This window comes from Dendrobium catenatum, unplaced genomic scaffold (genome assembly GCF_001605985.2).
Source record: "Dendrobium catenatum unplaced genomic scaffold, ASM160598v2 fragScaff_scaffold_9, whole genome shotgun sequence".
Lineage (NCBI taxonomy): Eukaryota > Viridiplantae > Streptophyta > Magnoliopsida > Asparagales > Orchidaceae > Dendrobium > Dendrobium catenatum.
In genome coordinates this window covers 2,274,825-2,289,679 of record NW_021318471.1, presented here as the reverse complement: position 1 = coordinate 2,289,679, position 14,855 = coordinate 2,274,825, and the positions used below count along the sequence as shown (strand labels likewise).

At 38.0% G+C, this 14,855-nt stretch overlaps 1 protein-coding gene across 3 annotated transcripts in view; it reads right to left on the bottom strand.

Moving 5' to 3' along the window:
• Positions 1-5,617: 5,617 nt before the first annotated feature.
• LOC110092511 (translocase of chloroplast 34, chloroplastic) overlaps positions 5,618-14,855 on the bottom strand; it is a 28,985-nt gene continuing 19,747 nt past the window's right edge. For all 3 annotated transcript variants that reach the window (XM_020817091.2, XM_028700392.1, XM_028700375.1), the window contains exons 6-8: positions 6,344-6,412; positions 6,054-6,215; positions 5,618-5,954 (exon numbers count right to left, since the gene is read on the bottom strand). In XM_020817091.2, the coding sequence (XP_020672750.1) occupies positions 5,856-5,954; positions 6,054-6,215; positions 6,344-6,412 (330 nt within the window). In that variant the 3' untranslated portion in view covers positions 5,618-5,855. The remainder of the gene's footprint in view (positions 5,955-6,053; positions 6,216-6,343; positions 6,413-14,855) is intronic.

Sequence of the window (14,855 nt, the reverse complement as noted above, 5' to 3'; positions counted from 1 at the left end):
CTCTAGGTCCTGCCTCGCATCCAACCAATCCCCACAAGCCCGCACCCCGGCCCCCTGTCCCCACAGTCGGGTTCGCGTACCTCGTGCTCGCTCAATCGTGCTCTCACAACCAGGTCAGCGGGTCATGTCGGGTCAACCAAGTAACCTGGCGGATCGGTCCGGGTTGGAATTCCTATTCCATTTGTAAAATCGAGTCGGGTTAGGATCAACCCGTTTGGACCAAGGTAAATTCAGGTTGGACCTAAACCAGACTTGTTGACCCATTTTGACACCCTAACTTCAAGTTTTATATCTTAAAATGCATCCAATATGTGTTATAGATTTTTTGGTTTGTAGCATAGCATGCTAAATCTTATATTTTCTTAGCAAAAATTTCTACCAAAGTAAAGAAATTTAATTAGCAAAGAAATTGAAAATATTACCACTAAATTTAAAATATCTTGTTAATGAAGAATAAGTTCTCAAATTTTAAAACAAAAAAAAAAATTGCTAGATAGAAATTGCATGGAGAAGTTCCAAAGGTATGGCTACTTCTTGTTATGATTGCACCTCTGTTGATTGTTAAATTTCTCTTCTTTTATGCAGACTATAGAGTTTAAAACCTTCTTTTTCTCTGATATTAAGATTTTTAAGAGATTTCTAAGGTCGTTAGAGTAGAGTTGGAAGATTAAAGGTTGGTGAAAGGTGGAGAGAAAATGTTGACAAGTTTAAAATTTATTGGTATATTTTTGGATTATAGAGGTATTAAGTTAATGTGTCATACTTTAAAACTATGGGAGCAAGTTATGGAGCATAGATTGCGGCGTGATACTAATGTTTCTCAAAATCAATTTGGATTCATGCCGGGTAGGTCGACTATGGAAGCCATACATTTATTAAGAGGTTTGATGGAGAAATATAGAGAAAATAAGGAGGATCTACATATGATATTTATTGATTTAGAAAAAGCATATGATAAAGTTCCAAGAGAAGTGCTATGGAGAGTTCTTGAAAAGAAAGGAGTCAATAATGCTTATATTCAAATCATTAAATATATGTATGCATGAGCTATTACTTGTGTTCAAACACAAGGTGGATTGTCCAAGTATTTCCCTATTTCGGTTGGGTTACATCAAGGATCAGCCTTAAGCCCATATCTTTTTGCTTTAGTCATGGATGTTCTCACTAGACATTTGCAAGAGGATGTACCTTGGTGTATGCTTTTTGCTGATGATATTCTTCTTGTTGATAAGACTAGAGAGGGAGTTGAAGGTAAACTTGAGTTATGGAGGTCAACCTTAGAGTCTAAAGGTTTTCGCTTGAGTAGATCTAAAACGGAATATATGGAGTGTAATTTTAGTAGTAATAGACCTAGTGATGGGATTGTGACTTTGGGCGATCCCCTCAAACTTAAGGGAAAATTCTATAAGATGGTAGTGAGGCCTGCAATGCTTTATGGTGCCGAATGTTGGCCATTAAAAGAGAAGCATAATACTAAGTTAAGTGTGGCAGAGATGAGGATGCTCAGGTGGATGAGTGGCTTTACCCTTAGAGATAGGATACGAAATGAGCATATACGTGGAAAGGTTGGAGTAGCTCCAGTAGAAGATAAGATTAGAGAGAGTCGCCTTAGATGGTTTGGTCACATAAAACGGCGACCTTCCGATGACCCGGTTAGGAGAGTAGAGGTATTAGATTTGACTTATGTTAAGAAAGGTAGGGGTAGACCTAAAAAGACATGGTTAGAAAATATTAGGAATGACCTTTCTTTATTAGATTTATACGAGAATTTGACTTTTAATAGGACACAATGGAGAAAAAGGATTCATGTAACCGACCCCACGTAGTGGGATAAAGGCTTGATGTTGTTGTTGTTGTTGTTGATTTTTGGATGAAATTTTATAGTAGTAGAGGTGGATTTTCTTTCATAAAAAGAAATGGATGAGAACATTTAGATCAAAATATTTGGATGTTAGCGAACAAATTGAGATAATTTTAGTCAACTATTTTTAGGCTATTTTTAGGCATTGGATGAACATTTAGATCAAAGTATTTGGATGTTAGCTTTGGATGAACATTTAGATAATGCATTCAATCAACAATTGTATATACGATCGTCTAGTCAACAATTTTAAGTTAACAAGTCTTCTTGGGATTTATTTGTAGCCATTAGAAAAATTTATAGGCAACTATGTTTATAAATACCCCTTTCAATTTAAAATCATTATAAGGGGTTTTTTTAGTGATAAATCAAACTGAGTATCAAGTGTTCATCCAAAGCACTAATGGACGATGAGTTGGTGGTCATTCTCTTATAATCTATATAAAAAAAAAAAAGATTTGTAAGTAATGTAAGTGTTTATTTCTAACTTGTATCTAGATATTATATTGTATATCATTATTAGCTATTGTTTTTAGGTCACCACCAAAATTCAAGGGAGCTTTGTCTTATGCTTTGTTTTTAAGGATTAGGCCAAATGGAACTTAGAAGGTGTGCTTATTGAACCAAGTATGGTTACTTCTTGCCCTTAGAACTTATAGTGGCAAGTTGGTGGATGGTTTACACAAGGAAAAATGTTGGTCAGATGATCAAAATCACATAACTTTTTGTTTGCATTATCTACAACTTAGTATTTTACAAATTTAATTTGCTTGAGAAGTTGAGTTTATCATTTCTATTGAGCTTCATAGTCCATTGACTCATCACTAGTTTAATCATTTAGCATACACCATAATTTTGCTTGTATGGGATTGATTGTTGTATTTGATCAATTGATTAGAGGTGTCGAAATGAGTTAACAAGTCGGGTTCAGGTCTAACCTAAAATTGACCCGATTATTATTCAATCAATCCAAACCTAACATGTTTAATAAATGGGTCAAAAAGATGATCTCAAACCCAACCTACTAGCAACATGAATGACCCGAACCAAACTCGATAACTCATTTTGATTAAAAGAAATTATAACTTATTAAACAAAAATTTTATGCTAATTGATCATAATAAGAAGATGATACCAACAAATAAAAAATTAAACAAAAAAAGTTAAATCAATCATTTTTCAAGTTAAAGTTGACCCGACTCATTAATAAATAGGTCAAAATGAAAAGAATCAAAAATATTATATACAGTTATTGTTCCTGGACGGGACAAGATGTTAATATGGGTAAATCCAATGTGCTGTTTGGTAAAATGGTAAGGAGAAGTGCCAGGAAGAAGATTTTGAAGCTTTTCAAATTCAAAGAAGCAAAGGAGTTTAACTATCTCGGTGTCAAAATGGCATGCAGGAGAATGTTATCCTCTGATTTTTCTCATATTATTGAAAAGATTGAAGGAAAGCTTAATGTTTGGGGCAATAAATTCATCTCTTTAGCGGGAAGAATTGTGCTGGTTAAATCTGTTATTCTTGCTATACCGGTTTTTTTTTTTTTTTGTGACTCATTCTTTGGTTCCTATAAGCATTTTAAGAAAAGTGGACAAGATTTGTAGAGACTTTATATGGAATAAACCTGGAGGTGCAGTGAACTGTGCAAACCAGTTTCTATAGGAGGAAGGGGATTGTGTTCTACTGTTTCAGTTTCTGCCTCGGGATCTCTCAGAGCAAAGTTTGCTTGGAGTCTTCTCTGCAACTCCAATTCTTTGCTTAACTGAACTATTTTAGCAAAATACGGGAATATGTGGAATGAAGGCTCAAAAAATAACAGCTCTATCACTTGGAAAATTCTCTCAAGTGGTATGAAGGCTCTCAAATCCTTGGTTAGATGGAGAGTTGGTTCCGGATCTTCTATTGACATTATGAAAGATGTTTGGATCTTTGATAAATGTCATGATAAATGGCCCACTTTCATTGCAATTTCTAGTTCTGATGAAGAATTCCCAAATTTAAGAGAATTTATTAAGGATGGGAATTGGAACCTGGTTTTGTTAAGAAGATGGTTTGGGCAGTGTATGGTAGATTGCATTTCTCAAGTTCAAATTCATAACAATTGTAATGACCAATTAGAGATGATTTCAAAGTTATCTGGGAAGATGATTTCGGCTATGTTAGCTAATTCTAATATGGTGGATAAGGATGAAGTTTACAGTTGGATAAAAGACCTTAAACTTTCTTCTCAGGTTGAGTGTTTTTGGTGGCGTTTACTTACCAATGCTCTACCAACTAACGATTTTTTATGCTATAGAAGTGTTAAACAATAGCTTTTGTCCAAGGGGGTGTTTGGAAGTTGAAAACACTAATCACTTAGTTGGGAATTGCTCTTTGATTATCTCAGTAACAACATTGCTCTTATTTTGGGGTTTCAGTATCCCAACTGTTTCTTCTATCAGCCAGTGCATTGTTGAACTGAAAATTTTATCTGGTACAAGTCGGTTCATTGGGAATTTATTCTGCTCTATGGTTTTTGTCTCTTGGAAAAGCAAAAATCAGTTTAAACATAGAGATGATGAATTCAGTGCAAGTTTCATTGCTTCGCAGGCTATCAGTATGGCTTCAAATGCATTGAACTTTGGCAATATTTCAGGAAACTGGGTTCTAACCGGCCAAGGCTGATCTCTTCTCATTGGAACCCCCCTCCACCCGAGTGGATTAAATTTAATTTTGATGCAGCATTGTCACAATCTTATTTGGCAGGCATTGGTGGTGTATTTAGGGACCATAATGGGAGGTTTCTCTCAGCTTTTGGAGTTAAATGCTCTCATTGGGATATAGGAGCATTGGAACTAGCTGCTTTTCGACACTTGAAGGTAGTCATTACAGATATAATGCTGGAAGCTAAAGGTATCTTCATAGAAGGCGAAAATTTCAATGTCATCCAACATCTTCAGAAATCTGTGGAACACTTGGATGGGAGGTATAGTGAAACTAATTTTGAAGACTTATCTTTTCTTAAAGATTTTGGTTTTGTCATTTTTTATTTCTGTAATAGGAGTGCTAATAAGTTGGCACATTATTGTGCTAAATTAGCTTTGGATGGGGATTTTGTTTGGGATAATCTCACTTGTAATAAGGTGCCTCATTGTTTTTTGTCGCTTTTGGTGGAGGATGGTGATAGGGGTGTTATCACCTAGTAGGTTGTATCTAGGTTGTTTTCTTCTTTGCTTTTAATGCATTTGGCATTTCTATAAAAAAAAAAACTTTAATATTTACTTTTCAAGTCATATCCAAATTGAGTTGATAAACTTGGTCATTTATTGACAACCCTACAATTAATAATAATTGTAGATTCTAATATCATTGAGTAAAATCCTTTTTGTTAGGACGGATGGCTTTATTACTGCTTCGTAAAACAACTTTTTAGTATAAAAATTTAACCATCCCAAATAAAGCCTTAATTGATCCCCTAACTTTTTCTAAAAAACTACAATAAACTCTGATAATATAAAAGATCAATTTAATCTATTAATCGGAACTAAATTGATCCTTCCATAGGATCATTTAGATCTCTCTTTAAAAAAAAAAAAAGCTAAAATAAGACTTAAATAATCAAACACCATTTTGATCATTATCTCTAAAGCTAATTTATTGGAACTTAAACACCACTAAATAATCAACTGCACACACCAAGCCCCTTCTCTTGCACGACAGAGAATAATTCTCAGCAAAATACTTGTAATTCTTTCCAGACCCTTACTCAACAGATGTTGTGAGAGAAAATTCATATAAAACGAAAATTTTCATAAAGATCTTATACAAAAGTTCTCAAGTAAACAGCATCAACATAGGGAGTATCTCTAATTCATCATAGAATGCTAAAAAAAATAATAAAGCAAGCTGCTCTGAATCCGAATGCCATGAAAGTTGCCAGCATTAAAAGAACTGAACTCTAGAAAACTGGAAAACATTCAATAAAACACCAGAAAGTGATCAGATTTTTCTGTCAGCCACCCCCAATATCACGAAGCTCCCAAAGAGATTTGTTTTCTTTTCTGACATCCTCTTGGATTGAACGTTGGATGGTCTTTACAACGAATAGGTACTGTTCAGGTGAGGAAAAGAGACATGGATTAGTATTAATGATGAAGATTTAAGAATTATAAACAAGCTTTTTAGCAGAGTAAGTAAGCATATGTGTGACCTGAAAGGCAAGGATAAGGGGTATAAACAGCTTTCCCCTGTTGTTTGGATTTGGCCCTTCTATCAACTTCTGATCCACAGTGATGGATTGGCCGCCACTCGTTACCACATTGATGATTGTTTCCACCAAGTTTGGGATCCATGCAATACCATTTGGAAGAATCTGAATGAAATCTTATGTGTATCATGAAGGATGAGAGCACACAAATAGCATGAAGAGAGAGAGAGAGAGAGAGAGAGAGAGAGAGAGAGAGAGAGAGAGAGAGAGGGAGAGAGGGCTCATTGAATTACCTTCTCCCCGCTATCATTAGTCTTGCATCTGCCACTGTTCTCAACCAAGACCACTGGAATACTATTTTTCTGAAACAATTTAAAGAAAAAATGTTAGAAGTTTAAGAGAAAGTAAACGTCACATCATGTATATCAATCATGGAATGTAGAGAAAATTAAATGGCTGGATCAATTACATGTTTTAATAGATGGGGTTCAATGGCATATCATCAAACATCTGGCACATATTAAGACAGCTAACGCTTATGTTGGATAAAATATGCATGAAGGAAATAAATACATATTCGTTTTGGGATTATAATTCAAAGGGACCAAAGGCAAAAATGCTTTTCAGCCAAGAGGTTGAGTTGAAATTGAAGTAGATAAAAGAGCCTTATAAAATCAGGAATTAAAAAATCTCGGTTTTTTAATATTTAGCTTTACCTACGATCCAAGAGTTCATCAATACAAGTTTCTAATAACTTTGCAAAAGAGTGTATTCCCAGGCTAATTTGTATGGTCATAAGTGTGGTTCTAACTTTCAAATTTAAGTATTCAAATTACAAACAACATTCATGCAACTTCCCACTTGCAATATATGAATAAATTCTTTTGGGTGAGGCAAATTTTTAGGTTGTTCAAGCTTCCTAAAGTTAATGTTATGTGGCACCATTTTTCTTTTAAGCTCATGCCTTAAACTAGATCTAAATATTTAAAAAAAAAAAAATAGTTTAGGATACTTCCTTTTCTGAAAACGTAATAAATTCTCATCAAATTTCCCTTGTTTCAATGATTTAAATTCACCAAGCATTCATTTAAGATAATGTTAATCTTTTTTAACAACAATGTCATTTAAATTCAAACAACACTAAATTTTAGTCCTAATCATTCCCTTTGTCTCTCCACTCATCCAATACATTCCAGTTTGTCCAAATAATTTTAGTTTTGGAAATCTGACTAGTCGATCATTAGACATCAATTACTAATCAAAAGTTATACATACTTCATTATCCCATTAGAAAAAGCCTTAGGATATATTCTCCCATCAATGATGGACACATTAATTTTAACTTTCCTAATTATGTCATCATTATAAGATTACCCTATATTTCTTTCATAATTTCATTTACATACTTCATGACATATCTTGATTATTTCTCACATAGTTGTTGTGAGTATGTTCTTCATTCAGGCTAGATTCAATATCCAGTTCTTGCAAGTGAAGTTTATTAGCTACCGAAGTATTAAGCTAGTCATAAATTTGATTTATTTCAATGCTCATTTGGTCTTAATTTCCTAGCAAAATTTCAATTAATTTTGCAAAGTAATCAAAATATCATCCCATTAGTTATCAATTAATTTATCCTAATATTAAGCACCACTTCTATATGACCTTGGCTCTTTTACCAATTTGATGTAAGAAATCTTAGGTTCAATAATTCAAAGCAAGGATGAGATGCGCAAAAATAAAAAAAATAAAATTAAAATAAAATTAAAAAAATACCCAAGATTCTACATCATAATTCCTCAAGTTTTAATTTAGGCAAAGGTTATACGCTTAATTCGTTCCAAAAATTCCAGAAGAAACCTAAGAAGGAATATAAAATTCCACATTGATTAAAATACACATCACAAAATAATCGTTCCAAAAATTCCAGAAGAAACCTAAGAAGGAATATAAAATTCCACATTGATTAAAATACACATCACAAAATAAAAAATATGAAACAAACCTGCTAAAATCTCAATCACACATATAAACTAATCAAAAAATAGTTTTGATGAAGGATAGCACCAATTAAAAAATTCATGTCTCATCTCAGTACGACAAGAAACATGCCCAAAAAAATTAGCTTCAAAACTTATAAAACGCTCAAATAATCCTTATCCAATAGCATGTAAACATTGATTGGAAAACAACAATTTTATTCAGTCATTTATTGAAAATTACATACCTTTCGGGACTTATTTATAACACAAATATCTAAAACAAAAACTTCACAAGATCGTCCAAAACCTGGCTTATAATTGCAAATTCTTATTCATTCAATCATCAAAACAATAGAAAACAATATTTCCTTCTATGGCCACACCGCCAACCACTGCTCCTGAACTTTAACTACAGAAGAAAACCGCAGACTACAAAGGAAAAAAAATGAAATAGGCAATAAGCAAAGCACATGAAAACTTGAGCAAATCACAAACCAGATATGGCCTGAGTGGTGTATAAGGAAAAAATACAATAAGCAAAGCAAGTGAATCCCAACTTGCGGTCCAAGGCATAATAGGAATGGAGCAATCAAAAGTTGAGCACAGTTGAACCAACGGAAGATGGTTGCAATTAATATAAAAACAAGGTTGGAATTTGAATTTTATGTATATATATATATATGGAGACATTGTAGCTTTTAAAAAACCGCTGATATATCTATCGAATTTAAAATTTCCTAAGAGTTATGCCTCTCAATGAAAATAAAAATAGTATTCTTAATTTAATATAAGTTGTTTTGAAATTACGTAAAATTACAATTATTTAAAAATCAGGTACATTGTAGCTTTTAAAAAACCACTCTAATATATCTATAAAATTTAAAATTACCTTAGACTTATGCCTCTCAATGAAAATAAAAACATTATTCTTAATTTCAGATTAGTTGATTTGAAATTATCTAAAATTACAGCTAAATTACTTTTGTTAAATTACATTTTATTTTCAATAAATTATCTAAACTTGATATTAAGCACTACAACTAGAAATTATTATGATATAACCTAAGCTGTATCAAATCTGATGTACGTCATTTTATATTCTATAATCCTAATGCAGATCTAGCATTTAATGTAGTTTCAGATGGAAAAAAAACAATGCAACAAATGTACAATTTTTACAGGAAACAGAGTTATTAATCTTAAAACAACTATTTGCTACCATTGATTAAACTGAAAAAAAAAAAATTATAGCGTTTAACTAGAAATCTAAATGCAAGTGATAGAAATTTCATACAAAGGAAAATTAAATTACAACAAATCAATCAAAATTTGATCATTTTCAACGAATGACAAAAAAAATTAATTAGAAGAAAAGGAGGAAACGGATAGATACTTAAAAAGCAAGATTTACACTTGCACAAGAAGATAACCTCTCTAAGAATTTCAACTTTCACACTTGATCAAAGAATTGAATCCCAAAAGGAGAAGCATTGACACATCCCAAAAGAAGATTTTATCAACCATAGAACTACTTTTCACATGCTTCGAAGGTCAGAACACCTCTATGTATAAAAACTAACCACAAAAGAAAGTAACCATCTCTAAGTATAAAATTGACAGCATGAGAACCTATTTAAAAATTATGAAATATTAGAAGAAAACGGTCATGGAAACCTTTGCTTACGTTAGAGAGATGGAGGACCAGAAATAGATAAAAGAAGTTGATAGGAAATACTTGAGTTCACAAGTAACCCTAAGGAATACTTGAGTTCGCAAGCAAACCGAATCGAAATCGGTGGGGAAAACAGCAGGAAAACTGCTGTTTTCAGCAGTAGACAGCAGCCAACGCAGGAAAACAGGGAGAAATTCGAAGGAAAAAGCACGAAACAACTTGTATTCCACTAGTAGATGATTGAAAACAGCAAAGATACAATTGTTCTTCGATCCGAGAGGAAGAACGACTCTCCAATTCTCCGGCAACGCCAAGAGCCCAAGCAAGAAACCCTAGATCTCAAATTCTCTTTCAAATTCAAGATAATCCCCAATTCCCTCCTAATCTCCTAATTAACAATAATGGAGAACTACAAATTACCTAAACAACCCTTACATTCAAATTTTTCCCTCCCACCTATGCATTAAGCCCCAAGTGGGCTCCTTATTGCCTTCTTGATCTGATCTTACCCCCATAAGCTCGAGGGGTTCTAACATCACTTCACAATCCTCCGTCATTGTTGCTGGTAACTCGACGCTAACTGCATACTCCCCCAGAGCTCTCCTCAACAGTGACACATGGAACACCGGATGTATAGTAGCGAAGGGGGGTAACTTCAGACGATACGCTACTGCTCCAATCTTCCCTAAGATCTCATAGGGTCCAAAGTATCTCGGGGCCAGCTTCTCGTTCCTCCTGCTATCCACCAATTTCTGCCTGTAGGGCCTTAGCTTCAAGAACACTTTCTCCCCCACTTCATATTGTATGTCTCTTCTGTGTGTATCCGCTCGCTTCTTCATTATTTGTTGTGCCCTCTCCAGATGTTTCTTTAACTCTTCCAACACCCGGTCCCTCTCCTCTAAGTACTATTCGACTGAAGAGACATGTGTGTTTCCCTTCCCATAATGTACTAAATGTGGGGGGTCTCTTCCATAGAGCACCTTGAAAGGAGTCATCTGGGATGCCGAATGGTACGAAGTGTTATACCAGTACTCCGCCCAAGGCAACCATTTAGCCCATTTCCGTGGTGTTTCAGAAGCAAAACACCTCAAATATGTCTCCCACTTCTATCAGCCCGTCTGTCTGTGGGTGGTATGCGGTGCTCCTCTTGAGAATTATGCCCTGCATTCTGAAAAGTTCTCTCCAAAGCTGAGTGAGAAACACTTTGTCTCTATCTGACACAATTAATTCTGGAATCCCGTGTAATCGAACCACTTCCCTGATAAATGCTGCCGCCACTGATACTGCGGTGTAAGGGTGTCGTAGGAGGATAAAATGTGCATACTTACTGAGTCGGTCCACCACAACAAAAATGACTGTGAACCCTTCTGAGAGGGGTAGGCCGTCGATGAAGTCCATAAACACTTCCTCCCATACTCTATTTGGAAGTGCTAATGGTTGGAGTAATCCCCTTGGCGCCATTGTCATATACTTATTTCTTTGGCACACCTCACACCTTGCCACCATCTCCTCAACATCCTTATACATCCCCTTCCAATAGAGCTCCGATGCCAACCACCTATAAGTCTTGTGCACTCCTGGATGACCCCCAACTGCACTGCCGTGGAATTCCTGCATTAGGTGAGGAATGTATACTGATGTTCGTGGCATCACAAACCTTCCCTGGTATAAAAGCCTCTCTCCCTCCAGATAGTACCCTGAATGGTTGCTACTGTCCTTCTTCAAACTTTCCCTGATCTTCTTCAACTCTTCGTTCTGCATGCTCTCTTCCTTGATGGCCCCCCAATCAACCATTAGAGGTACTGAAACTGCCACCTCCTGAAGTTCTCCCACACACCTAGATAAGGCGTCAGTTGCCTTATTCTCCACCCCAAGACGATACTGGATCTCAAAATCATAGCCTAACAGCTTTGACAACTACCTCTGATGCTCAATCACCATCCTTTGCTCCAGCAGGTATTTCAGACTCTGATCAGTACGAACAATGAAATGCCGACCCAACAGATAAGGGCGTCATTTCTGAATGGCCAAGACTATGACCATCAGCTCTCTCTCATACACAAACTTCAATCTAGCCCTGGTCGATAGCACCTGACTGAAATATGTTATAGGTCTGTGATTTTGCATCAACAAAGCTCCTAAGCCATACCCTGACGCATCGGTCTCCACTATAAAGATCTGACTGAAATCTGGAAGAACAAACACTGGGACTGTCGTCATAGCTTTCTTCAACCTCTCAAAAGCTTGGGTTGCCGCCTCCCCCCATAGAAAGTTGTCCTTCTTCAATTGCTCAGTCAACGGCCAGGCGATGGTGCTGTATCCCTTCACAAACCTTCTGTAGTAGCCAGTCAATCCTAGGAAACCCCTCAATTCCCTTATGTTCTTAGGCATTGGCCATTTCTGCATTGCCTCAATCTTTGATTGGTCGGCCGCCACTCCCTCTTCAGAGACCACATGCCCCAAATATTCCAACCTGGACTGGGCAAAACTGCACTTCTTTAGGTTAGCCTTCAGCTGATGGGCTTGTAGGATCCTAAGAACCTCCTTTTAAGTGCTCCAAGTGCTCCTCCTCCGTTCGGCTGTACAGCAAAATGTCATCAAAAAAAGACTAGCACAAACTTCCTTAGATGCTGACGGAACAATCTATTCATCAAGGACTAAAAAGTAGCCGGAGCGTTAGTGAGCTCAAACGGCATCACCAAAAACTCATAGTGCCCCTCATGCATTCTGAATGCCATCTTCTGAATGTCCTCCATTCTGATTTGGTGGTAGCCAGACTTCATGTCCATCTTGGAAAATACTACAACTCCGTTCAACTCATCTAGTAACTCATCGATCACTGGAATGGGGAATTTATCTGGTACTGTCTCCTTGTTTAGCACCCTGTAATCAACACAAAACCTTCAGCTCCCATCCTTCTTTTAGACGAGTAAGACAAGACTGGAGAAGGGACTCACACTAGGTCTGACAATCCCTGCCTCCAACATCTCCCTGATCAGCTTCTCAATTTCATCTTTCTGAATCTGGGGGTAGCGATAAGGTCGAACACTAATCGGTGACACCCCGTCCTTCAGAAGGATGGCGTGCTCCTGCTCTCTGGGTGGTGGCATGCCTTGTGGCGATTGGAACACCTCTTTGAACTGCTGTATGAGTAGTTGCACCACCAGTGGAATGTCTCCTTCTTCACCCACACTGACCTTCTCCAAGCGTTGCAGCCACTAAGTATCCCACTCCCACCTCCTGTATGGATTTGATCATGGATTTGAGAGATACTCCTGCCCTAGATAGCCCTGCATCACCCTAAATCATCATCCTCTGTCTCTCCACCATTAGTTCTATCCTCAAAGCGCCCCAATTAACTTTGGTCTCTAAAGTCTACAGTCATTTCATCCCCAGGATGACATCGATACTCCCCAACTCTAAGGGAAGGGAATCCTCCATGACCTGGATCCCTTGAATGGACAAAATCACTCCCCTACAAACTCCTATCCCCATCTCCACCTTCCCCGTGCCCATCATCACTCCATATCCTCTCGTGTCCACTAATTTCACTCCTAACAGATGTATAATCTGGTAGGGGTGTCAATTCGGGTCAACCCGCCGGGTTCGGGTCGAACCCGACCCGATCCATATCTAAACGGGTCAACCCGAACCCGACCCGTTTTTACAAACAGGTCGGACATTTCAACCCGGACCCGACCCGACCCGACCCGCGACCCGGCGGCGTTCTTCCAATCTCTTTTTTTTTTCAAATTTGGCAAACGTTCTCTCAAAATTGATCCCACCATGAAGGGACTGGAGACGGCTGTGCAGAAACTTGATAAAGTTGCAACAACTGGTGTTGATACTTTCCTTCATCTTGTAAAACACGCAAAGCAGGAGAGTCAGAAGCAGCAGCTTGAGCTGCACGGAGCACGTGAAACAGGTCCTTGCCTAAAAATGATCTCATTGGGCGGAGCAAGGATATGGAGCTTGTTATGGAGTGGCTGAGGAATCCATCAAATGAGCATCGGGGAACTCATTTGTACAGAAACATTTTTTTATTTTTTTAAATTAAACGGGTTTTCGGGTTGACCTGGTAACCCGCCGGGTCAACCCGACCCGACCCGTTTTATCAAACGGGTCAAATCTGTGAACCCGAACCCGACCCGTTTATCAAACGGGTCGGGTCCAACCCGGATTTTCCGGGTCGGGTTGTCGTGTCGTGTCAAATATTGACACCCCTATAATCTGGTTAGAGATAAAATTATGTGTGGCCCCACTGTCGATCAATACCACCAACTCCTGACCCCCTATTTCTCCCCTCACCTTCATAGTGTAATTTGGTGTGAATCCCACCACAGAGTTTAGAGAAACCTCAACTACATCCAGATGTAGCTTCTCCTCTTCTTCCTCCCCTATCCCGCTCTCGCCTCCCTCCTCAGTTTCCTCGTAATCACAGACGGTGAGAATCTGAAGAGTTCGGTCCTTACACCTATGCCCTGGCATGTACTTCTCGTCACATCTGAAGCACAACCCCTTAGCCCGCTTCTCCTGGATCTCCTTCTTCGTCAGCTTCTTAAAATTTCCTCCAGGCCCCCCTCCTCCTGTCCTCTCCTTTGGTGCTTCTCGTAGTCCTCCCTGTGCAGTTCCTTTGGGGGCTAGGAAGGTAGTTATCATCTTGTAGGATCCCCCAGAGGTACTGCCACGAGCTCCCCTCTCCAGGTGCTTCTGGTCCTCCACCAGCTGTGCCAACTCCATGGCCTCCCCCAAGTCGCGTGGTCTCATCACCCTGACGGCTGCCCTGATCTCCGATTTAAGCCCATTCATGAAGTTCCCCTCCAGCACGGTCTCAAAAAGATGGTCTAATCTGCTCGCGAGGTACTCAAACCTATCACGGTAATCGGCTACCATCCCCTCCTGTGTCAGGGCAAAGAACTACTCGTAGAAGTCTCCTCCCCTACTTATTCGGAAACGCTCTAAGAGACAGTCCTTGAACTCCCTACAGCTTCGAATGGGCCTCCTCATGTCCCGCCATTCGTACCACGCTAATGCTTTCCCTTCCAAACACAATCCTGCAGCTGTCAGCTTCTCCTCCTCTGTCAGCCCATTGACTGCAAAATATCGCTCCACCTTATAAATCCACCCATGGCCGTCCTCACCCTCGAAGAT